The following is a 26,379-nucleotide window of genomic DNA, read 5'->3' on the forward strand; positions in this document are numbered from 1 at the left end:
GTGACTCCCCTTTAAATAAAAAGGCGCTTTTCATCGGCAATCAGACAAAGCACACTACAGTCTCTGTCATCGCAAATTCCACTTCCATTGCGTCATCTTCACCGTCCTGGTGGGCTGGTCTGCTCCTTCTTTCACGCTATTTTAATTAATTGAATTTTAGTTATTATTATTATTATTATTATTATTTGGTTGGATTCGGTTTTCGTCTTTCTTTTTAAGTTCATCTACTCCACGAGTCGAATTACTTCTTCAAGCTTAAGCTCCTCAAGCTATGGCCACCACTCTCCTCTACCTCTCCCTCTTCCTCTTGGCCTTTTCCTCTGCCGGTTTGTTCTTTCTTTTCTTTCTTGCTTTCTTCCGTGTCTTACCTTTTGGCCTTTCATTGTTTTCTGAGAAAGTTGAGATCAATGCTTTGCCCTCCTCATTGCGGCAAAGTGGTTCCGCTTTCTGGGAACTTTCTTTCCAACATTTCCCTCGAAAGTGAAAGTTTTTTTACCTTTCTCATTTGCCATATGGAATAATGAAGTTTTTTTACCTTTCTCATTTGCCATATGGAATAATGAAGTCATTCGTTCTAGACTTCCAGTGGATACACCAAGAACAAATCTTTGTGTTTCACTGTTTAAAAGGACACTACAGTTATGAAATCGCTTCGGTTCTTAAACAAATTTGGATTTTGAATCCATTTAATCCTGTTTGAGTGCATGTACTTTCTTGGGTCTCTGTATCTTTCGTCTTGCAGAGCAACGGCCGTTTCTTGTAAATTTTAGGTTTTGAATCGAACTTCAGTTGGATTTAAATTGTGTCCCCTCGTTGCACATTTCCTTTTCTAGGGTCTTTCTTTCTGAAATTTCTCGGGAAAGTGATATCTTGCATTCATTCTAGCACATGAAATGAACAAGTCTCTTATGTTTAATTTTGATAATACTACACTTTCAGATTAACTTCGTTTCTCTTGAATTTTGGATTTTGCATCGATTCATTTCTTCTGTAGTAGATTTTAAGTTCCTGGGCCTCTCTCTGTTTCTTCCCCTTTCTCGCAGAGTCGCAATCCTTCATCGGCGTGAATTATGGCCAGGTAGCCGACAACCTTCCGACGCCGGAGGCGACGGCGAAGCTACTCCAGACCACCACCATTGGTAAAATCCGGCTGTATGGCGCCGATGCTGCGATCATCAAAGCCCTTGCAAACTCTGGAATCGGAATCGTCATCGGTGCCGCCAACGGTGACATTCCGAGCCTAGCCTCCGATCCTAACTCGGCGACTCAATGGATCAAGACCAACGTGCAGCCCTTCTACCCATCCAGCAACATCACTTTGATCACCGTCGGTAACGAGGTCATGACCTCCGGCGACCAGGGTTTGATCTCGAAGCTCCTTCCGGCAATGCAAAATGTCCAAAACGCCCTCAACTCTGCCGGGCTCGGCGGCGACAAGATCAAAGTATCGACCGTGCATTCGATGGCGGTGTTGACCCAGTCGGATCCACCGTCTTCCGGGGCGTTCGACCCGGCGCTCCGAGACACGTTGAAGCAGTTGCTGGCGTTTCAGAAGGAAAACAAATCTCCCTTCGCGATCAACCCGTACCCGTTTTTCGCATATCAGAGCGACCCGAGACCGGAAACGCTGGCGTTCTGCCTTTTCCAACCTAACTCGGGTCGGGTTGATTCGGGTAATGGAAAGCGTTACACCAGCATGTTCGATGCCCAGGTCAGTGAGCCGCCACCTTTTTTTTTCTTTTTGAATAAATACTGAATCCATTGCTAAAACATCAGAGACGCTACAAGAACAATCTACAAAGAAACAGATGAAAAACTAAGCCCAAGAACCCAGAACAACCCTCTTTCATCGTCATCTAAAATCTAAACAGCAAACAAACAATGATTAAAGAGACAAAAACAAATTTTCAAAATGTGAGCTAACTTAGCTGAAGAGTAGTCATCAATATTCTGTTCGCGGTAAATATGGTTAAAACTTGTAAGCAACATACCTCTTTTTGCTGCGCTTTTCTTCGTTATATTTTAAAATTAATTTTCTTTGTGAAATAAATTTTTTTTTTGTAATGAAAAGTTGACGTGGGAGTCGACAAAAATGTCTTGAAAGAAAAGACTATTCATGGACGCCAACGATGGTAGACGATCGTAAGACTTTCGTCAATTCGTCAACCGCGATCAGCTTCTATATTTCCGCCACGTGGCCTGTCTTTTAGTTTTGTAATTTTTAATTTCAAAGGAAGCAAAGTGGAAAAAAATTAGATTAACTACTTTAATATTTAATTAGTGTTCAGAGGAGGTGCAATTTCTGAATATGATTATGGCCTTTTCTTTTGTCGGCATTACTATATTTATTATTCTTCTTGTTAAATTATTGGGTCATTACTATGAATTTTATCATTATGAATCTTACTGTGTTGAACGTGGGAATAAGTTAAACATTCCAAGGGAAAAAAAAAAATCATCAATGATTATAGTATCATCATAGATTTCTCGGTTCATTGTTCATAGTACCAATCTAGTACAGTAAAATTGTTACAGTTGCTTCACATAAAGGTTTCTACGTTCTGAATGGGGCATTGTTTTTGGATGAGGGGTCTAATCAATAATCAATAACCAAAGGATTCACTTAGGATTCGTTTATAATGATTTTGTTATGAGAGTTTTTAGTCATAGTCATTTTTTATTATTACATGACTGGCTAAACTAAAATAACAAGAATTTAATAAACTTTGCCATTTTTTCCAACTAAATTTCTAGCAGGTAGATATTTTAGAACACATCCAACATAAATAAATTCATCAATTTTTTTTTAAAAAATATAATTTTAAGTTCTTGTATTTTTTTTTTATATTCTAAGTTTTTATGCTTTAATTTTTCAATATTCCAGATATCTCTATGAATAAAATGTAAAAATCTTGAAGGGATCTAAAATATCAAAAAAAAAAAATGTGGAAACCTAATATACCCAAAAAAGAGGTACGATGACCAATAACAAAGTGCAACTAAAGTATAAATATTTAAATTCATGTTTTTTTATTTTTAAATTTCTAAGATTTTCTGTTACCCTTTTTTTCTGGTTCTTGTGTTAGGATTCTAGATAATTTATTTTATTTTATTTTATTTTTTTACAAAAGAAAGAATTTCAAAATGAAATAAAAATTTTTATGTAAATTTTGAATGATTTGTATTGCCCAGGGAGAGATGAATAATGAATGCCTTGGTTGTTAGATTTTTGCCTTTTTGTTGGGGCTAATAATTGCACCATGACAGGCTGGTTATTCACTGTGTGCGCGCGTGTCGTTCAAGGTTACAATAATTGTTGCACATGCCTATATTTTAAATCAACTCAGAAGATTGAAATTAAAAAAAAAAAAAGAAAAGAACAATAGTGAAAGGTTATGGCAACACCTTATCCCTTTCTACAAGGCAAGACAAGCCACATAAGACCCATGTCCAATCTTGCCCCCCTGATATCACTGAGAATGAAGACTAGTTTCTTCACATTTATCATGTTCGATTCACAATTTAAATTACACAATCCAACCTCAAGAAAATTAAACTTAACCCAAATCAGTAAGCCTTACCAACAGGACTTGGTTATGATAGTGTTGTTGAGTGTGTGTTTTGAACAGGTTGATGCTGTTCATTCCGCATTGAGTAGTGTAGGATTTGATGACGTGGAGATCATGGTGGCGGAGACAGGTTGGCCGTCACACGGGGATAGCAATGAGGTGGGACCGAGTGTTGAGAATGCAAAGGCCTATAACGGCAACCTCATTGCTCATCTGAGATCATTAGTTGGGACCCCTTTGATGCCTGGAAAATCTGTGGACACTTTCATTTTTGCACTCTATGATGAGGACTTGAAGCCTGGTCCTGCATCAGAACGCTCCTTTGGCCTCTTCAAAACCGATCTTACCATGACTTATGATGTTGCCCTCACCAAGACCAGCCAGCAGGTCACGAACCCTGAGAATTGATTTGTGTTTTTGGTTAATCGTAGTCTCTATAATGCCCCAGATGCACAGCTAGGGCTGATATGTAGTTCTGATGTTTTTTGACAGACTCCAACTAATCCCAAGACTCCGGTTATGCCAGCGCCTACAAGTGCGCCCGGATGGTGTGTGGCGAAAACCGGCGTGTCTGATACTCAGTTGCAGGCGAACTTGGACTATGCTTGCAGCCACGGGATAGACTGTGGACCAATTCAACCGGGAGGGGCTTGTTTTGAACCAAACACAGTAGCCTCTCATGCTGCTTATGCCATGAATCTGTATTACCAAACACAAGGCAAAAATCCTTGGAACTGTGATTTCTCTCAGACAGCAACGCTCACATCCCAAAATCCAAGTGAGTTCTTCCTAGCCCTTCAAATGTTTTCCATAGGCAATAGAAGTAAATGGGGTTTACGATCTTAAATTAACTTGATTTTCTTTTGTGTCTGTAGGTTACAATGCTTGCACTTACCCTGGTGGGAGTACTTGAAAACACAAGCTTTTTGATGTTGTTGATGAGTGATTGCGTTTTGATTTGACTTAATGAATAAGGGACTGTATTTTGCCCTCTTCTATTTATATATATTGTTTAATATCAGCCAATTGTAAAAGAGTTCCAATTCCCAACTTGGCTTGTCCATTATATATTGAATGTAATTATGTTGGGGCGTAGAAAAAGTGATGCGAGGGCCCTTTTTGTCCTAACTGAAAAATCCCGAGTTCAATAAAACAAAGCATTCAGAAAAATTGCGCATGATCTTTTTCTTCCTTGGGAATGAAAATGTTCATGTGAAAATCGGGTCACAAATAATGCTTATCAATGCCATCCCTCGCGATCACATCAAATGTATTATAGCTTTCAGTTTCAGTCAGTTGTCAGTGAATAACATAACTTGCTAGTAGCGTATTGGTTCACTGGAAAGGCGGAATCGAGTAATAAAAGATGATTTATTTCCATTGCGAGTTAAAATTATAATGATGTCTCGAAATAAAAGTAACAAGTGCAGGATGTTTATTTGCCAACTCGGTCGAAAAATAGACTAGTAGTATCACTTGCAGAGTTCTGAGCAACGTGAATGAGCAGGATAAGATGAATATTCCAGATAAAAATTGACAAATTGACAGATATTCAATTAATCAAGGACACAGAAATCTAGGCAACGCCTCAAAATTCATAATACATTGGCCAACAAGGAAAACAATCACGTATAATCATGAGAGTGCAAGTCACTTCAATAAGCCGAACCTGTTACTTGAACTAACATGGCTCATTTAACAATCATGCAGCAATGGCAGAGAACTCCATATATTGCCCAATTGAGTACTATATTGCAATTCTTTACACAAGCCTATCTATGGGACTGTTTAACTCCAATTGCATTCACTATCCAGAACAAAAAGAATCATATCTGTAGGATTAACTAGCCGCTCGCTACAATCTCGTGGATGGCATCACTGACAGATTCATCCTCCGATCTAACCGCCAGTTTCATCGCAACATCCTTTGGACCGTCGAGTCCAAAGGACAAGCGCACAAGCACCTTTACACTCCCTATAAATACACCAGACAATAGACATGTGTGTGACCTTGCATTGGGTGGGACAGTCTCTGTGCCCTGCATATAACAAACAAGTGAGATGAGAAACAAGCTTCACTCTCCGAATGACAATACGATGACGAAAAGAACAATATGCTAAACTTTTTCAAACCCAGTCAACAATTAACAGTTACCAAAATCCCAATTGAAATAACTAAATCACCTCACAAGGGTGCATGCCAAGTAGATTGATGACGGTATTTACAGCCTCCGCCAAGCTCTCTCTTGGGCCAAGCCCATATTCATCCACTCGCTCAGCATCAGGATCCATGTTTTCCCATGCATTTCTAAAATTAGACACTCCCACTTTCAACATGTAATCGGCTGCAACAACATCCAAATCCTCAAGCTGGTATTCATCTTCAACACCATCATCTTCTGCCTCACCGGTGGATGGGTCAACCTGATGAACATCGACCCATTAAATAAGCATGAGACATTTTGCCAAAAAAATAAAAATAAAAATTGCTGTTCTGTTTGTCCTCATGCACTCCATACTAGCTGATAAGGCTTCTTGTTGCTGTATCATACCCACTTTTTTAACATTTAAGTCTAGCTGATACATGTAAAGAAAAATGGAAAGAACAAGAAAAAGTTCCATAGAACCCAATGTTGCAGTGTTCATGGTTTGTAAATAGAGTGGCACTTCATAAATTTTAAATTCTATGTTGATGTTGATAACATTATAAGGAGAAGATAGAAAGAAAAAATAGAATGGGTATAGTTGAGAGAACGATCCACATAATCGCCCACTTCTTTAAGTAGCTCTGTTGCACTGTGTTATAACAATACAACTACAGGGGGCCGTGAGTCAAGATAAACAAAACAAGCTTCATGCTCAAAATAATGTAACACAAAGATAGGAAAGTATTTGCTTTGAAACATTTATAATAGGATAGGATAACATCAATTGGTCCCAACATCAAATTCTGGACAGAAATTTGAAAATCAAAACCATAAAAATAAAGTAGGGCGTTTGGGACAAAGCATATCCAGAGCTTTACAAGGATTAAGGGAGGTACCTCTTTAACAATAAATTTCAGAATGTTGGTAAATTTTCCAACAGTTGGCAATCCTTCTGGCTTCTCAAAAGCCACAAATGTCTGCCCAGGTGAATCATAAGGAAGAGATCTGAGAGGCTTGGAGAAAACCTCAGAAAATTCCTCCGCATCTGAGGCATCTACAATTACGGTAACCTGGAAAAGGGCCATGGAATTATAAACAAAATTTGTGGTACAATTGTATGATGAAGTTAACAGTATTCAGATCAGTTGTTACATCTTCCAGTAATTGCTCTGGTATGGTGTTTGTGCAGTTATACTGGAACACCACATGCCTATCAAAAATGTGCTTAACAACATTGACAGCATATTCTGTCTCTGCTTCAGTAAGTTCCACAGGCGGTGAGGACTGTTGAGAAATAGAACATTATAATATATTTTATCATATTCGAAAGAGAAACAAAGAAAACAAGAATTGAAATTGTGACAGAAAAATAAAGTAAAAAACCTTGAAGAGCTTCCCAAAGTTTGCAAACTCGGGAATGGAGGACAGCAGCCTTTCATATGCATCTGCAGTTGATGGAGGGCCACTTGGAGGAGCACCCAAACCAGTTGGCTTTTTGCCTGGCGCCTTCTTCTCTGCAAGTGGCTGAGACTTAACCTCCCTAGGCACAGAGTTGATGTCAAAAGGTTCTTCCGAAGGCTCCTGGAGTTTATATCATACATGTTAGGGAACGTCTTAGATACACAAATGGAAAGAAGGTAGAGGAGTCTTACATAATTTTTCAAACTATTCTCCAGATTCATGAGGGGGATATCAAAATAACCAAAGAGGAAGTCCTTAACATCTTTATCAGTCTCAAAAACTGTGTCATCTCCTCCAAGTGTATTAAGATAAAGTGTTGCCCTATCACGAACCTGCAATAGAATCAGAACTATCAATCAAGACACAAATTAAAAGATATAACACGTCCACATGACATGAATCCATAGCAAAAGGCAGGATAAAAGAGTAAGATGTAATCGTAATTTCCCCCCAAAAAAAAAGTGCAGTCACTTTTCAACAGAAACACATAAATAATTGCATATATGATGAAAGATATTGACAATTCAGACGGTAATTTTATTCTCAGATGTAAAAGCAAGAATTAGCAAACAGTAAAAAGTTCTTAAGTCCCAAACAGTTGCATGCATCTTATAAACAACTTAATTAAAGAGATGCACCATAAGATGACATATAATTACCTCATCATCACTGTCAAAAAGACATCGCCTCAGCAGAACGAATATCCGGGGCTGAGAAAGTGAAGAATGACATCTCAAATTAAGTTAGAAACTAATAAAGCCCCCAAAAAAAGTAAAAATTCTAAGAGAAAATCAAAATAAAAAACAAAATCAATAAACAGAAGCAAGTGATACCTTCAATGATTCAACTGCAGCACCAAACTTTGCCAAAGTGCTAACAGCACTGGCCCTGACAGTTGCGTTCTCAAGATGCACTCTATTATATATGTAACGTATATATTTGCTGGGGTCAGAAGTTTTTGGTCCTTCAACTCCCAGGAAGTGCAGTATCTAATAAAAGAAGAGAAAATGAACAGAGTGGATTGCCTAAACTAAAACATCAAAGAACAGGGATGAACCAAAATGGAACCTGTGTGGACAAATAGGTGAATTCGCAATCTTCAATGAACTCACAAAGATGAAGCAACCCACTCTCCTTTGCATCTGGGATATCTCTTATTAGAATCACAATTGAATCTACGATTGCCTTCTTGTACTCAAATCCACCTTCTTCCCGAAGAATGTTACTCAAGAAGTTCATCCTGTGAACAATCAAAGAACACTAACATTTAATTGGGATCATTTATTTAAAATAATTGCTCAACAAGATGCAAAACTTGGGAAAAGAAACACATAGTAAACTCACAGAGATCGATATTTCAAGGGAAATTTTAAACACAGTGATCTTATGGCATCAACAACAACAATTTTGAACTCATCAGCGATATCTGACATAAAATTTGTAATCTGCTTCATAAGACGGTCCACACTGGATTCATTTCCTGTCTTCAACAGCGTAGTTATTGCAAGTGTGGCAATGCTTCTGTTTTGGTCAGAGATTAAACTTTCCATATCAATGTTGCAGTTGGTGACAGCCATGGGATGTGTCATTGCTACCTGCCAAATCCAAATCAATACTTAGCACTTAACCTGACAATGATGGTTGAATGTTTAACCCAATAAATATTGTCAGATTGACTACATTAGATTGCTTAACAACAGCATGTAATTTTAAAATGTTCCATCAACTTCTCCAGAATTATAGAAAGTAAAAATCTCAACTACCAAAGCCAAAAGGCACTGAGGTTTTCTGGCAGAGTCCCTTGTAGAGTAAGCACAAGTAATTCTTGTGGTATTTAAATGGCATTGTTCTTTTCCCTCGCAAGCTGCTTTTTAAGGGTAGGTTCCCTATGCTTGTTTAGATCTCCATCAGTTTTAGTCAGAACTGTACCAACCCCAGAAAAAAGAGCTACCTAAAAAGTGAGCAACCTGACGACCAAACTGAGCACTGCATGGTGCAGCTGCCAAGAGCATCAGCTCTTCAAGAGTGGTGCCATGATAGAGTCCCACATTGGGTAGCCCCATGTAATTCTTGCAGCACTTAAGTTCTATGGTTAAGCTGGATTTTATGGATGGTTTCCCATGTTTGCTTAGGTCTGCACTTTTTCTTCCAATGTGCTTCAGTGAAACAATAGATAGGGTTCCCAAATCCTTGATATTCTATAGCAGGAACTTGCTTCAGGACCTAGTTGAGAAACTCAAATATAAAAAGAGTGAGGTGTCCCCCTCAGTTAAATTTCTTTCTCCCTATAATAGAATACAACTTTTCTGGTATTTTTTCCATCCCATTCAAAGCCCTAAATTTTTAATGCCTAGAAACCTATTCTATCTCATCTATTTCAACCATTTCATTTCTCCCCTCTTAGAGAATTGTCCCCTTAACTTTCACAGCTTCCCAGTACAAAGCTTCATCTATTCTTCAAATGTTAACAACCTAATTTTTGTCCCCTTTGATTCTGTGTCTCCCAAGTAATAATTTCTTTTCTGTTCCTTTTTTTCCTTCATTTGTTTTGCAGCCTTACCTAATTACTTTCTTAAATAACTATCATTAATGCAATTTATTGCTTTGAATTAATAATATCAAGGATTGATTGTCGGAGTGGTTGATGTTGATAATTCAACTTGTAACAATTAAAATACAGTTATACATAGTATTAGTTTGTTGCCTTTCTATTGTTCTCATTTATGGCCACAAGGCTGTCTTACACAGTTGACTCTTCAGCATACACTCACTGACTATTTGGGGCCAGCCAAATACACTTTCTGAGTCTAATGGGACTATACAACAACAACAACAACAAGCCTTTATCCCACTAGGTGGGGTCGGCTACATGGATTGCAAGATGCCATTGTACTCTATCATTTATCAATCTTTTAGGAATATTATTAATTAAGAGATCGCGTTCAACAACTTCCAAGAGTGTTCTCTTAGGCCTTCCTCTACCTCTCTTAATCGGACTCAAAGTTATATGTTCCACTCTTCTCACTGGTGCCTCCCTTGGTCTTCTTTGTACATGCCCAAACCATCTCAACCGATTTTCTACCATTTTTTCCTCAATAGGTGCCACCCTCACTTTTTCGCGTACGTGCTTATTTTGAATTTTATCTTTACGTGTATGTCCGCACATCCATCGTAACATTCTCATCTCTGCTACAACCAAACTAAAATTGAAATTTAAGTGTTTCTGCAGAAGACTGACCTTGTTCAAAGTGCGAACAGCAGCAAATCTCAAGACTGGTTTAGAAGAACTTAGAAAGAGCTGAAGAACAGTAATTGCAGGAGTTAACTCCCGATTTGTTACACCATTGAGCTCAGTAATTGCTCTGGCTGCCTCAAAAATCACCATCTCTGATTTGTGGCGAAGGCAGCTCTCAAGAAAATCATAAAACGGACGGTCCCCCGTTTGTGTATTATTGCTTGACTCACGAATAACCTGAGGATATGATGCAAGATGAAGATGATGCAAATAAAAAACATCCCACCAATAATGTTTATAACAAAAGGAAAACGTACCTGACTGGTATAACGGATCAAAAGGCATTGGGCCAAGGGTGAGCGAACAGTTCCCCTCGTCAAGCTGGTAACCAACTTGCTAACAGCTAGGCGATCATTCTGCCTTATCTGCAACATGAATATCATCATATATATTAGCACTTTTCAGAATCTAAACCTGTATTCTACATGATGACAAGTAAGAATCTGAAAATGGAAATTTTACAGAAGAGCTTAAGAGGAATAGAAGTAATCAAAAAATTTTACATCACAGTCCTCAACACAAATTCCAGAAGATTATTGAAATAAAGATGTTAAAAAAGAAGAAAGAGGTAGAGCGTGCTCCATTTCTAGTTATATATAATCAATTCAGACAGTCAGCTTTTTTTTTTTTTTAAATAACAAAGAGGGTTACAAGAGACTAGACGAGTCTAACAGACACTGTCAGCTTATTCAACACAAAAAGTTGAAAGCATCTTGAATCTTCATGAATGCTTAAAAAAAAAAACATATCGCACACACTTTATACAATTTTCACATGAACTCAAAAGAAGTCACTCAAAAATTACTGCAATTTAAGCCATGTGTAAGGTGAAGTATACCAAAACCCTACACCTGTTGAAAGAAGGCGTGAGACCATAATATGGACTGGAAATGAAATAAGCCCATACATAAGTCAAATCACTTAAAAATGTGTTTAAAAGGGAATAATCAGCTTATCCTGAACATTCATTATCGAAGATTAGGAACTATGATAACTTATAGGCAAAAAAGTTGAAGCTCAACCAGTCCTCTCAAATTCCTAGATGGAGAAGTTGGGAACCAAACATTGTTTCAGTAAATGATCTTAAATGATTTGAAGTTTTAATATACAGCATTATTTAATTCACATTACCAAAACTCTACATGAAAAAAATTAATAAAGCAAATCACCTGATGTAGCAAAGCAAGTGCATGAAACTGCACAAGAGCTGCTCTTGATTGAACAGCTTCTTGAACCTCATTGCTCCACCTTTTCACAATCTCAGGATTTGTCTGAAAAGGGGAACATAAAATAAGCAAGCAGCATACATGAATATTCAAATACAACGAATCTCCAAGTGAAAATTAATAATACCTGTAGGAGATGAATGCCACTAACTAGGGCTGCACTTGCAACAACTGGATTCTTATCGACAATTGCTTGTTTCAAATACCTCTCGATTTGGGCAAGGAGGGTTCCATCTGTAATTCGACAAAGTACACGAATAGCATTTGCCCTATACATATCAGTCTTGCTATTCATGTCCTTCATGAGGGAGCTTGTCACAATTATAACCTTTACAAATATATGAGTAGAGGATCAGTCAGCAAACATGACAAGCAGACTGTTCGAGTAAATCTGACTAGCAATATTGAATTGAATTGCATAAAAACATGTGACCTCATCTGCTGAGGGAGAAAGCTCCTTTATCATCAGGTAGACCATCCTCCTCAGCCCAATATCCCTAGATTGGAAAAGCTTAGTCACAGCAAAGAAAACTTCTGTGGCTTCAATCTATGACATGAAGCATGAACAAATCATCCAAAGGGGGTCAACAATTACTATAGCACAATAATCCAAATGCAAAATGCAAATAAGCGTGGATCTTGAGAAAAATGAAAATTTAAAAGTACTGAGAATAAACTCTTGACCTTGGTAAATGTCTCTCCTTGATTCAATAGGTATAAAAGTTTTGTGATAACCTGGAAAGAAGATAATATACATAATGCCAAAAATGAATACCTGAATCGTAATAGGAACGCGATGGAAACAGATCAATTCAACGGTTCAAGATCAAACCTGGGAACATCTCCTAGCATCAAGTTGTGGGTCATTGAAAACCCTGGCTTCTTGAAGAACAGCACCCTTCTCAATTCCCAGAAAGGGAGAATACTCAGCTGTTCAACAAGTAGTAACCCAATTAATATTTACGGGCATTATGCTATAACAGAATCATGAAATAACATTAGTAGGATTGACGACACACCACCCGGCTAAGAACAAATGTTTAAAGAGGCTATAAGGTTAAAAGGAACAACTTGTCCCCGTGAACTTATTAAATTAAGAAGATACGAAAATCCAACTATCTACATTGGGAATTAAGTATTAAGATCAATCCGAATTTGCATGCTCCTTAACCTGATCAGATCAAATATGAGACAACGAGGCAAGCCTAAGTTCAACACTAGTTTAGCAATCCAAGTATAATAATCTACGCGAACCTGCCGCATTCATAATTCTAAAATGGAAAATAAACATAGATCTAGGAACGACAAGAGTGATCCAGTTGGGTTTGGGGCAACCCAAAGCAGCGAATTTTAAACACAAAAAGAATAGAAGACAGATCGAATTCACAAAAGTGGAAACAGACAGTGCTGTTCATCGCTCAACAATGCGGAGTTAGAAATAAGAGGGGAGGAATCACCTTCATCGTCCCGATCGTCGTCCTTCTTCACAAGCGGCTGAGCCATCGCCGGAGCAGGTGAATCTAAAAGATCTGGGAGCTAGAAAGCTAGGCTGGATCTGTGCCTCTCTCGATAGGCGCCAGTGGAGTTGAGAAATCAGGAGTAAGCGAGGTGAACGAAGGAGGAAATGCCCCCACTAACGCACAAAGAGGGCTCGGACTCGGAGCTCAGGATGGGGCAAGATCAGGTGCGGTGCGGTTTATTTTATAATTTGTAATAATTTATACTACCATTTTAAATATTTAATTCGGCTGAAGTTTTTACATTAGACAACAAGATTGTGTCAGGTTAATATATATATATATATATATATTTGACCTGAATTGACTGTTATACCCTCGGAAGAAATGCCAACTGCCGAGGATGCAAAATTTTTGGTTTGATGCCAAAAAAAAAAAATGTTCGACGTGAATTGACTGTTATACCCTCGGAAGAAATGCCAACTGCCGAGGATGCAAAATTTTGGTTTGAGGCATGTTTTAATTTTTGATTTAAAATTAAAATTGTGATTTCTGATATATGTCTCTGGCTGTTTTGCTTGCCATTACATACATTTGAAGCCAAGATAGTTCTAATGATTTATTTTTTTTTAAAGCGAAATAAGAGTAAGACTGATATTTTTTTATCGAGTAGTTGACACTTTATCCCTCAAAAATAGTTGCCACGTGTTAGGTAAAAGGGGGGTAAAATGTGAATATATGTTTTAAGGTTGAAATTTTTTTATATAATAAAAAAATAATTCCTACTCAAAAAATTAGTGTGTTGAATTGCATTCTAAATGAATTTTCTTTTTTTTTCTAAGATCGGGAGTCATTTATCTAGGCACTTCTTTAAAATAGAATAAAGATGTAAATTTAATCATATATTATTTTTCTAAGAGCATCTAGTGGCTTAAACTATTAAGTGGTGGAAAATAAATTTTCAACTTTTAAAAATGAAGCATCTAGTAGCCTGTCGTTAACTTCATCTAACAGACGTTATGTAGGTCACACAATAACATGTGACACTCCACGTCAACATGTGTAAAGATAAAAATTTAACCATGAACTATTTTTCAAAAAATATTGGGTAGTTTTTACTATAAAAAATAGATTGTTCAATACCTTCGTATCAATTTTGACCAAACGTCATTTATTTCATATTTATGAAACCTCACAATGCATTAATCTCTCCAATTTTCTTATCTTCGTTCTTAGTCTTGGCTTAAAAAGAAAAGGTTTAAAGAATTTTTATCTGAAGACATTTACGAAAATGATGCTAACAAAATAGAAGAAATAATTTGTGATTAAACTAAACTATAATCAAGCTTCTTTCATACATAGTAAAATCAAGCTTATACTTCATCAGCATTATCCTCATGAATGTCTTCAGATAAGAAGTCTTTGAATTTTTTCTTCTCAAGCTAAGATTGAAAATAAAGGTAAGAAAATTAGAGAGATTGGGGCGTTGTGGGTCTCATGAACATAAAAATAAATGATATTTAGTTAAAATTAATGAAAAGGTATTGGATGGGCCTTTTTTTATATTAGAGGTTATCCAATAATCATCAGAAAATAGTTTGTGGTTAAATTTATACTTTATACATGCTGACATATAATGTCCTTGGAGTACCATGTATCATTGTGAACCCCACATAACGTTCGCTAGGTGAAGTTAAAGCCAAATTATCGAATGCTTCATTTTTTAAAGTTGAGGATTTATTTTGCACCACTTAATAGACTATCAAATGTTCTTAAAAAAATAATTCATGATGAAATTTGCTACTTTACCCTTAAAAAATGTCAATTATTTTGAATAGTTTTTAGTTATATACATTTTGCAGCAAAGCCATAGGAAGGGAAGGGGCTCCACCGAGCACAGGATCGAAACATTGCATGTCTCTCGGGGAGCATGGGTTAGACTTTATGTCTTTGGGCCATGCTCTCTTGCAGCTTTGCAAGCCTATTCATTCATATCAATCTTCTTTGATAAAAACATAATTGGACTTTCAGAGAGCTGTGGAGAGGATAATTTTCCACAGCAAAAATTACTACTAAGCATGAATGTTTTTTTAAATATTACTTCTCAATTTCTAATAAATAATTTTAGGGTTGTTATATCAAAACTAAGTACACCATTAAGAAATTCAACATATTATTGTTGTTTGCTGGAAATTTTAGTGCCTTTGGTGTCTCTGCCTAAAAAATGTAATTAGTGGTATAAGTAGTTATTTAAATGTTTATTAGTTTTCTACATCTGTTTTTCAAGTTGCAATACCACTAAATAGAAAGCAACGTGACAGAAATGGCGTCCAAAAAATACACATGTGCTGGGTGTATCATTTTATTAAAAAGACCCAAAAAGGAATGCGATCACAATTATTTACTAACAATATTGTGAGATTGGGCATGAAGTAATTTAGGCTGAATTATTTTCATTCTTGCATTTATATATGTTGAAAAGGTGAAACATAACATAAGATGATGTGGCTACATACGAGTTTTTCACCTCTTATCTCATAATAATTCTACATATTAATTTTTTAATTGAAAGCCAAAAAATGTCATTTTATGTTAAAAAAGGAAAAATTGCTGAAAAAGACTCCACCAAAAATTTAATTGCTCATAAGGACTTGGGAGAGATTATAATTTGAGGTCCTTCCCTTATATTAATTTGGAATTCCAAATGACAACATTGCCTTTATGATTAAAAACAAAAGCAAAAATTGTGTAAGGTCCTTCGATGACAACATTTCACACAAGGTTCTTCGTTGTCAACATGTCATAAGGTCCTTTGGTATCAATAGTTTTGGTGTCAACATGTTAAATAATGTCCTTCAATGTCAATATGTCAAAGCAAGATCCTTATGAAAACAATGTCTTCCACAATGTACAAGTACTCTTCCAAAAATGTAGCTTAGCTTTCAAATATTCGAATATCTAAATTACATATCCTGAAAATTATGTGTTGGTGTCAAATTTTTACATTGAATGTGATTTAGCTTTAACTATATGCATTTCTTCTTCCATTGTACGCGTGCAACATTCAAGAAAGTGTAATCTAACTTTCATATATTTAAAATCACTTTTGCATATTTGAATATTACTTAACAATATCCTTTATGATATCTTTAGAAGCAAATGCAATGTTTCTTCCATGATATGTGACTGATCTTTATTGAAATGCAATTTTCTTTCATATGTTTGAATATCACTTTTGCATATTCAAATATCCTTTATGGATATCTTTGAAAGTAGGGCTATGCAAAAGTTCTTTAATCTGGTTCGACCCAATCCAACCCAAGATAATCCTGTCCTATTTGGTCCTTATAAACACTAGTCCTTTAAAATCAAAAAAATTGAAAAGACCAAACTATTTTTTTGAGTTGGAATAGACAGGAGACTGAGCATCTGAACCACTTGGTCTAGTCTGGTCCTATTACTTTATTTAATATAATTATAATTAATTTATTTCTGACAAATGCTTCAAGTGTAATTGATGCTAAGGAGATAATTGCATGAAGATTTGTTAAGTTTGTTTTTAAATTATTGTTGTAATGTAGTGTTGTTGGAATTTGTTTAGTGTTATTTTTGTTGAAATTATAAATTTAAATTATTTAGACTGTAATTGGAATATTTTTTTTCTTGTTGTTGGAAATTATTTTAGATTTATTATAATTATAAGTGATTTTATTATCTTAATTGGGTTTATTAGGTTGAAATGAATTATTACCTCTCATATAGAAAAAAGAAAAAAAATAATTAAGTGAGTATTGGATTAACAGGACCAGTCTTCTAGTCTTATGGACCAAATCTGATCCTATTAATCTTCTGGTTATCATTGGACAAGACTAAATTATGGGTTGCCTAACCCAATCCTTTTTATGAAAGAGATTAGATTTCGGGTTAAGCCGAAGTCTAGTGTCGTCTAGTCCTTTAAGCAACCCTATTTGCAAGCATATGCGATTGATTTTTATAACAGCCCTTACCCCACCCCATCGGGGGTCTTTTGGACTAGAGCCTTAACCACTCACACAGCGGGCCCAGCTTTCCCCAAGATGGTACTTGACTCAATAGTACCAGACTTAACCTCAACTTCATTAAGGTAGTAGAGGTTAGAGGTTCGAATATAGGAAGGCTTCAAAAGACCTCTTTGGTGGGGTGAGGAATAACCCAAATACCACCTTGGAGAAAGCTGGGCCCGCTGTGTGAGTGGTTAAGGCTCCAGTCCAAAAGACCCCCAGTGGGGTGGGGTGAGGGCTATTACAATCTTCAACGAAAAGCTATTTTCTTCTATATATTTGAATATGTTTTTTTCATCTTCTAACAAAAAGTTCTAGTGTCAAAATTTTCTATAAAATGCACCTTATATTCAAATATTCTTTTTGCATATCCTAAAAAATAATTTTGGTGTCAAAATTCTACATTAAATGTACCTTATATTTGAAGATGCTTTTTGCATATTCAAAAAAAAAAAATAGTTTTGAAATCAAAATTTTACATCAAAGGCACTTTATATTTGAATATTCATTTCACATATTCTAAAAATTGTATCATTTTTCATGAACACACTAATGGTTAGATATTCTATTGTGATACTTTAAAAATTTTCCTCATTTTTCATGAACACACCAATGGTTAGATATTCTTTTGTGATACTTTAAAAATTTTTCTCATTTTCATGAAAACATGTTTTTGATATTCTAAAAGCCAAGTGTTAGAAATGAAAAAAAAAGTCCCTAAATCATCAATTCAACAATGAAACTTATGAAATATTGAGCAATTGTACCCTCAACTATTTCAATAAGGTATGTAATAGTTAGTTATATGAATTTTAGGGATAAAATTTTTAAAAGGAGGGGAGAATCGTAACATTTGAAAAAATCTGACCTTTAATTAGATGGGTGAATGAGGTTGATTATGTAAATTAATGTGGTGTATGATTATAAAGAGCTAACGGGTATTTTAAGTTTAGGTTTTAGCCCTAAGATTGAGTTCGAAGCAAAGTCGGACCACCCGAACGTCAAAAAGTAAGAAAAATAAAGAGAAATTATTTTGTGCCATATGTCATGACATGTGCACAAGATGCCACAACACATGGTGCCATCAAAATATGAAGACCCTTCTTTGTACCACATATTGTAGTGCTTGTACAAGTGCCACCGCTTGTGGTTGTTTTTTTGCAAAAACAAGAGCATTCTGTAGCTTGAAAAACAGAGAGTAAAGGGAGAAAAATGAAGAGAAACACAACAAGTGCTACTAGCACTTAGAGGATTTGAGCATTTGGAGTATTTTGGAGCTTCTAAACACTAAAAGTAAGTTTTCTAAGCTTGAATCTTCCATTTTTCTTGAGTATGAAAGTTAGGCTTGTTAGAAAAGTTAATTTTCAATTCATAGAGGCTATGAGTCCGAATCCATTGACTTAAATAAAGTTAATGGGAGTTATTTATGCTATTTAAACCTAGCATTAATGGCTCTATGTGTTTTTGGTAGTTGGAAGCCATAAACGCACAAAAATCCTCCATAAATGAGGTAGATAAAAGCTCCATTAATGGTTGTTTAGGAGTCTAGAGAGGTTAATGTAAGTTAAAGGAAGCTAATAAACTAGAGTGTTTATGGGATGGGACGGGATTGGGACACCCATATCCGATCCGAAAAAAAAGATAGGCATTAGATTTTTGTCCCGTGTCCTATCCCGTCTCATCCCGAAAGTCGTTTTATCCTGTTAAGAATTGGGATGGGCATGAGGATGGTTTAATCATACATAGATATATTTATATGACATGTCACATGATTAAGTTATGGCAAGTCGTGTTAACATGTTAGGTCATTATCACATATCTGTGTGTCTTGTAGTAATATACCTTGTGATTGAGATAAAAAGGAGTTAGTTAAGAAATGATAAATTGTGATTCATGTGTTAGTGCGTGTTTTGAGAAAATCTATTTCAAACTCATGTGTTTATTCAATTAATATATAATTGCATAGAGTAAGCTTACCTTAGTTACTGAGTGGCTAGACTTATCCTCTTCTTTTACATTTTATAGACTCTTTAGTGCAGAGAGGAAAAAAGCTCCGAAGGCTTAAGAATCAGTGTATTCCTAATGTAATGCCTCTGATTTATTTATTTTGTGTAATATAATTAATATTGCTAATTTATGGTGCATTTTGTTCACAATCATGAAATATTTGGGTTAGACAAGTAAGATTATCATTACTAATCCTCCCTTAATCTCTTAAAATATTATGGTAATAACTAATCTTGTTAAATTTCACAAGTGGAAATGACAAACTTATCAAATTGTACAAATGGGTTATATAAACAAAATCTCCAGTTTTCATCATGAAAAAATAATGCCAAAAGAACATTATAATAGAAAATTAGAGTTTATTTAAGATGCAAAAGTATGAAATTTCGAATAGAGTCAGTGCATTTGCTTTAAAATGAAAAACAATAGGATTCTACAAAAACAGAGGCATGTGCTGCGGTACATTATGCTCATCTATTCCATGCGGCACAGCATATTGGACGTTCCATGACAGTAGAATTCTACTGTCAATTTGACAGCACATGGGGCAGCTTCTGACATGCCTTATATCCTTATACAATGTCTGATTGATGTGATTTAGGTGTTTACAGAGAGCTTTCTTCGAGTCCTAGCTATTAGCTTTAGTTTCACACTCAAATTATTCATCAGTAAAAAGTTGGACACTCTTCTATATATTTCCTTCTTTTCACCAAATTACACAAACCTAAGTGGCCAAATTACACCAAATTTCCTCCTTTTCACCAAATATTAACAATTATTAATTGGGGAGAGTTTGGAATTTAGATGCTGGGCAATAGATCAGTCTTGGTCAGTCGGTCCAGGATTTGATTAGGGAAAGACTAGAAAGGTTGAAACAGTTCGTGGGGAGGAAGGCGTCACACACAGTCATTACGAATTTCAGAATCTGCTTTGACTGATAATCTCTCCCTCTTTGATCTATGATGCCTTCTCCAAGAAGAACCCTCTTAAAGATCATCATTCTTGGTGATAGCGGGTCTGTCTCTCCTCTGTTTCTCTTTTCCTACAATTATGCACATTTGATTGTTCCTTCTAGGCTTTGCTTTTCAATTCTATGGTTTCCCTATTGCAAGGGTTGGTGGGTTCTTCAGGATTGTTGTTTTCTTTATTTTCGTAGCACTCTATCTAATCTAGCCAAATAAGTTGATCTATTTTTGCTGATTTTGCTGTTGATTTAGGTCTCTTGAAATTTACTTTTTCTTTTTTCATTTTTCTTTAAATATCTTTTGAGGTCCTTCTATGAATCACTATTTATCTAGATATTCGGGGGAGTGGGAGAGGAAGAGTTGAGATGTCTTGCAGTTTTGATTGTAATTTTCTATTTCGAATGATATATTTTTGTCATTTTGAATGGTGAGCTTATTATTGTGTGGGCATAAGATATAAAATTTACTTTTTAAAAAAGTGAAAAGAAATTGTTCTTTTTTTTATTTAATATGTTAAGCTTGGTATTGGACTGGTCTGTGTATATTATTTTGATTTATCAGAAGAAAGAGAGCTTCAATAACTCAACCCAATTAGTTGTTTGCAATCATGTGAAGTTGATGATACTTTATGAAGATAAATAGATTTTACTAGTGTTTTTAACGTAAATTATTTTGTACCTTACAGAGTGGGGAAAACATCTTTGATGAATCAGTATCCTTTGGTGCTCAAGAGTTGAAAGTTGAAGCATTTTTACTTTACACATTTTATCTCTCTATTTCATACTGCTCTATGCAATGCCATCTTACTCTGCACATCATTAGTCAATATATATCCTTAACATATGTAATATAGATAAGTAAATAAGAAGTTTAGCAATCAGCACAAGGTAACCATTAGTGTGGATTTTTTTAACCAAAGAAGTGCAGTTTGAAGATAGGCTTTTCACCTTGCAGGTTTATGAGTATTACTCTATTTTGTGGTTACATTGATTTTGTAATACATGAAAGTGACTGCATGCTTGAGAAATAAGGTGGTTTATATTGAGGAGCTTATTAGGCAGGGTAGTAAAAAGCACAAACAAGGGAGCAGATTACTGCAATTGATGGAGATCTTGTTTCACTCTTGTCTTCTTTATAATAATAGAGGCTTCCATCTTATGTGCTATGTTATTGTTACGTACCAATTTTATTATTGGACTATAAATAGGGTTGAACTTGTTAATGTTGGATGTTATTAGCCTTTTAGAGTCTTTGGGTTCACTATAAGTGGGGCAAATCTGTATATGGTGTTAGTTTTTGTTTGTTGTAGAGATGATATTTGGACTGCTAAATAAAGTTTGCCTCTCTTTTCTTGTGTTAATATTCTTAATTTGTCAGATTTGGGATACAGCTAGTCAGGAAAGATTCCAAAGCCTAGGAGTTGCTTTTTATCATAGTTTTGATTGCTGTGTTCTTGTGTATGATGTAAATTCAATGAAATCATTTGACAATCTCAATAACTAGAGAGAGGAATTTCTGATTCAGGTGTCTTCTTTCATCTCTACAGATAGATTTCTCAATTTTTTATTAGTTATAAAGCAACGTTTGAGTGATTTTGTAACTTGTAAGATTTGTGATCACCTTGGTAGGCAAACCCTTTGGATCCTGAGAACTTCCCATTTGTTGTTATAGGAAACAAGATAGACGTCGAAGGTGGAAACAATATAGTGATACGTATTTTCCTTGACTTCATTTTGCTCCCAAAAGAAAAAAACCATCACCCTGACTTACACACATTAAACTCATTATGTCTATTACTAAATAGATGAACAATGCTAAGAAGTTCTTGCATGCAGGTTTCAGAGAAGAAGGCTTGAGCACGATATGCATCAAAAGGAAATACCCCATATTTTGAGACATCAGTCAAGGAAGGCATTAATGTAGAAGAAGCATTCCAGTACATAGTAAAGGATGCCTTGAAAAATGGTGAAGAGGAAGAAATGTGAGTCGTTAAACATGAATTTGTGTTTGAGTATGCTTTGAGGCAAAAGTATATGAAGATGTTGCCCTGGTTCTGATATTAAAATGGTGTTATATTGGGGAGCATGCTTTGGTCTTATTGGTTTTTGACTTTATATTCTGTTGTCTCTTGGAATCGAAAGACAAAATTATGACTGATGTATGATTAAGGGTAAAAATGAAAGCCACCAAGCTACATCATAATCAAGAAATGAAATGCTATGAGAACAATAATAGTCAGCTGTAAGATGATAGTATCTACTAGATAGCATTATTGTTGCAATAAGTAATGCATCCTCAACACTATAAGACGTGGTAAGAAAATTATATTGAATAGGTTAGGTTAGTAGGATGTCTTAATAATTGTAATTAGCCAGTGCTTATCAGTGTATATCTCCAAGTCTGCTCATTGGTTGGAACATCTTTGTAGCATTATTTGATAGACAATGAACCATTATAATTATTTTGTGTCTTATGTGTTTGAGGGCAGATAGAAATACTCTGAAATGATACTGATGTCTCTCTTTTGTTTTGTTCTCTATGTGATTTGTGCTTGCTGAAGATACTTGCCAGACACAATTGATGTTGCAATAAACAATTAGCAGCGTTCGACAGGATGTGAGTGTTAAACATATTGCTTTTCCTTTACCATAAACATGAAGTACATTACTTGAAACTAGTCTATTCAACCATTACTGGCCATGAGGCTTCACTGTACACTAATATTTGCTTAAAATTCAAATTTCTCTAGTGGTATTTGTTGGGTGCTTGTCATGTTTACGGACATGTTGAATAAGCTTGTTCACTTTGTCTTTGGTATTCGAATATTGTCAAATAAAAGTTATGAGATAATTCTATGGTCATCTGTCTTTTTAAGTTTTCAAAATATATTCAAATGTTGTCAAGATTTTATTTTTTATACCTCACTCCTTGCAGAAGAAACTTCTAAGCAATTATGGTGGCTGTTTTGCTTTTCTCAACCCATGCGATGGAATAGAGGTTTCATTTAATAATAATAATAATAATAATAATAATAATAATAATCATCATCATCATCATCATCATCATCATAGTAATTGTCTATAATAACCAGAATTGGGTTCGGGAGTCGGTTGTGCATGGGGAAGGTATTAGGCACCCTACGACACCCATTCGTAAGAACGGTTACCCTAAGTTGATTGTGTAAATTAATCGGCCTTTTAATAATATATTAGTTATCCTTTATTGCACATGAAAAATAAAGGTAAAAAAATAAAAGAAAATAAATTATTTATTTACATGGAAGGACTTGACCTAGGATTAAAGCTTAGGGCCTACGTACCCTGTAATGGGGATAAAAGTCCACGTAGTTTAAATTATTATTATTTAGGTTTTCTTTTAATTTTTTTAATTTATTTTATGAAGAGAAGATTATTTTGTGTTATATAATTATATTTATTTTCAAATAAAAAAAGACATAAGGATGTACCTTTGGATGAAAGAAAAATAGCCAGTATTGAAACTTGCGATGATTTAGTATCACTCATAGTTCGCTGGTTGACACTCTAAGCGCACACGACGATTTAATATCGCTCATGGCAAATCCTAAAAGAACTTTCAAAGTGAATAAATTAATTTTAAAACTTTAAATATAAAATTAGATGCTTGCAATGACTTAGTGTCATTCATGATATCTCATTTGATACTTTTAGAAATCCATGGTAATTTAGTATCATTCATAGGATAACCTAAAATATGCTAAAATTTTTATTATTTTATTATTTTATTAATAATGCATGAGAGAGAAAAATTTAACAAATATTAGAACCTGCAGTGATTTAGTATCACTCGCAGTCCACTAGTCGATGCTTTTATGTGTACACGGTAATTTAGTATTACTCATGACAAACCTTAAAGAATCTTTAAAGTGATTTTTTTATAGAATAATTTAATTTTAAGATTTTAAATATAAAATTTAATACCTACGATGACTTAGTGTCATTCATGGTATCTCATTTGATTTTTTTAGAATCCATGGTGATTTAGTATCACTCATGAGGCAACCTAAAATATGCTAAAATTTTTTTATTATTTTTATTATTTTGTAATAATACATAAGAAAGGTGGAACCTGCAGTGATTTAGTATCACTCATGGTCCATTAGTTGACGCTCTAGGCGGGCACAGTGATTTAATATCACCCATAACAAACCTTAAAGAAATTTTCAAAATAAATTTTCTATGAACTAATTTAATTATGAAAATTTTTTAATTGCAAAAATTGATACCTGTAATGACTTAGGGTCATTTATGGTATCTCATTTGATACTTTAGGGATCCATGATAATTCAATACCACTTATGACATAACCTAAAATATGCTAAAAAAAAGAAAAAAGGTTATGCCATAGTGATATGATATTACTCATGAACTTTTTATTTTTTATTTAGAAAAAATGAAAAGCTATGAGAATTATTTTTTTTTTGTCATCATGACCTCTGCCTTTTGCTAAGGAGAAAAATCTAATGATTCATTAATCAAAACAAGAAACTCACTCCATTATGTAATAAAGTCCCAAGAGTGAATCTTATCACAAATATTAAAAAACATGTGTCTCCTTTAGTCTCAAGCAAGTACGGGATCACTTGTAACACATAAAGATCAACCATGTAAAAAAAAAAATTGTGAATGAGGTTACAGGATGTCATGTGATGATCAAACCAAACCAAGCATTAGAATACATGGCCTCAAACCCAACGTACAAAGCTTCATATTATTATTACACAAGAGTGTATAATCTAAACCTAAGAAGCTTTTATTTCAAAGAGATTTTGCCGACTAAGCACACAGAATTAGGAAAACATGGAATTAAAATGAGATCGGTTACCTTTCAAAGCTTTGCCTGATATGTTTTGCTTCCTCCCAGTTTTCCTCTCCTTTTATCCTCCCCTTAAATCTCTTCTCTATCCCCTTTTATAGGTGCTAACTAGGGTTCACTCACTTAATGATAGAATCAAACAAAAAAGGCAATTTCTATTTTGACTCTTTTTCATTATTTTAGATTTCAAATTTTTCCTTAATTAGTTAAAAAAAATTCAATCAAGGCATAATTTCCTCAAATCAAATTTCAAATATTCTAAATTTCCTTTTTAAAAAAGTCAACTTTAATGGGAACATAATTAAGGGGATTTGGGGTAAAAAAATATTATTGTTATTATTATCATAAAAGCCCTTCCTTTTTTATTTCTTTTATTCCTTTATTTCATTTATCATGTTTTTATTAAGTTTTAATTTACACTTGAAAGCTCGGGCAAAATACAGTATTTACAATAATAGTAATGATGGTGGTGGTGGTGGTGGTGGTGGTAATCATAAAGATGGGGGAATACTCATCTGAAGATAAATTATACAAATATACAAATCTCTGTAATCTTAATATATATATATATATATATATCTACACACACAACATTCCAGTGAAGTTTTTAGATTGAAAATGGCATATTCTGCTTGTTTACAAAGGGGGTGCTACTTTTTTTTTATTTCTTCAAATAAATAATTTTGACGAAATGCTAGTTTTCCATAATAAGAATTCATTAGAATGGATTTTGTATATTTACAAGGAGTTATTTTCTTTCTTTGTTTTTGGGGTACAAGTGCAGAATGGATTTACATTGATGGTATATTGACATTGAATTATTCTTTTTGGTGCAAAATTTTTAGACTGTCTTTTTCAAGTTAGCAAAATAGAGGCTATGAAAATTTTCACTTCCTTTTCTCTTCCCTATTTAGTTTTTCTCCATGGATTCTTCACTCAAAAGTTCAAAACGTTTCTATAGTATTACCAACCATTTCTTGGAATTTTTAAACAAAATTGTATACATGCTCCGTCTTGTAGAGTTGCGTTTTAATTTCATTCTACTTATAAATGGATTAGCCTTTTTACCTTATTAAGGTCAACATTCTGTTAATTCTAAACTGTCATTCATAGCAAGGAGCTAAAGGGGGGAAAAGAAAAAAGAGGAGCACAAAGCTTGTATTATGACACATAATAGCTTTATTTAATCACGCATAATTTTGTTCTGATAATTTTTTCATACATGTTCCATGAAGCATAACAAGCCATACCATATTACACGCAGTTATAGAGCTTACACGTACAACCTTAACTTTCATACTTGAGAACTATTCTTGCTGTTCACTTATTCAATATATAAATGGACACATTTGACCTAA

The 26,379-nt window shown here is 34.7% G+C and overlaps 2 protein-coding genes and 1 pseudogene across 2 annotated transcripts; 2 read left to right on the plus strand and 1 right to left on the minus strand.

The window, feature by feature from the left end:
* The first annotated feature begins 193 nt into the window (after window positions 1–193).
* Window positions 194–4,742, plus strand: LOC129292645 (glucan endo-1,3-beta-D-glucosidase-like). Its single transcript, XM_054930236.1, has 5 exons — window positions 194–326; window positions 1,044–1,711; window positions 3,630–3,956; window positions 4,062–4,347; window positions 4,445–4,742. Exons 1-5 carry the CDS (start codon window positions 272–274, stop codon window positions 4,480–4,482), a joined length of 1,374 nt encoding a protein of 457 aa, XP_054786211.1. The 5' UTR covers window positions 194–271; the 3' UTR covers window positions 4,483–4,742.
* Window positions 4,743–5,102: 360 nt separating this feature from the next.
* Window positions 5,103–13,374, minus strand: LOC129292644 (coatomer subunit gamma). Its single transcript, XM_054930234.1, has 18 exons — window positions 13,156–13,374; window positions 12,531–12,628; window positions 12,383–12,433; window positions 12,132–12,245; window positions 11,826–12,026; window positions 11,642–11,743; window positions 10,730–10,837; window positions 10,416–10,649; window positions 8,522–8,772; window positions 8,246–8,417; window positions 8,011–8,166; window positions 7,837–7,887; window positions 7,369–7,509; window positions 7,100–7,297; window positions 6,869–7,000; window positions 6,613–6,786; window positions 5,754–5,993; window positions 5,103–5,608 (listed from the first exon to the last, which is right to left on the minus strand). The coding sequence occupies exons 1-18, from the start codon at window positions 13,199–13,201 to the stop codon at window positions 5,414–5,416; spliced, it is 2,664 nt and encodes an 887-aa protein (XP_054786209.1). The 5' UTR covers window positions 13,202–13,374; the 3' UTR covers window positions 5,103–5,413.
* A 6,790-nt stretch (window positions 13,375–20,164) lies between these two features.
* LOC129293919 (ras-related protein Rab7-like) lies at window positions 20,165–22,794 on the plus strand (annotated as a pseudogene).
* Window positions 22,795–26,379: the final 3,585 nt, after the last annotated feature.

This window comes from Prosopis cineraria, unplaced genomic scaffold (assembly GCF_029017545.1).
Source record: "Prosopis cineraria cultivar Desert tree isolate PC_DT_omini unplaced genomic scaffold, ASM2901754v1 PC14, whole genome shotgun sequence".
In the NCBI taxonomy this organism is placed as follows: Eukaryota; Viridiplantae; Streptophyta; class Magnoliopsida; order Fabales; family Fabaceae; genus Prosopis; species Prosopis cineraria.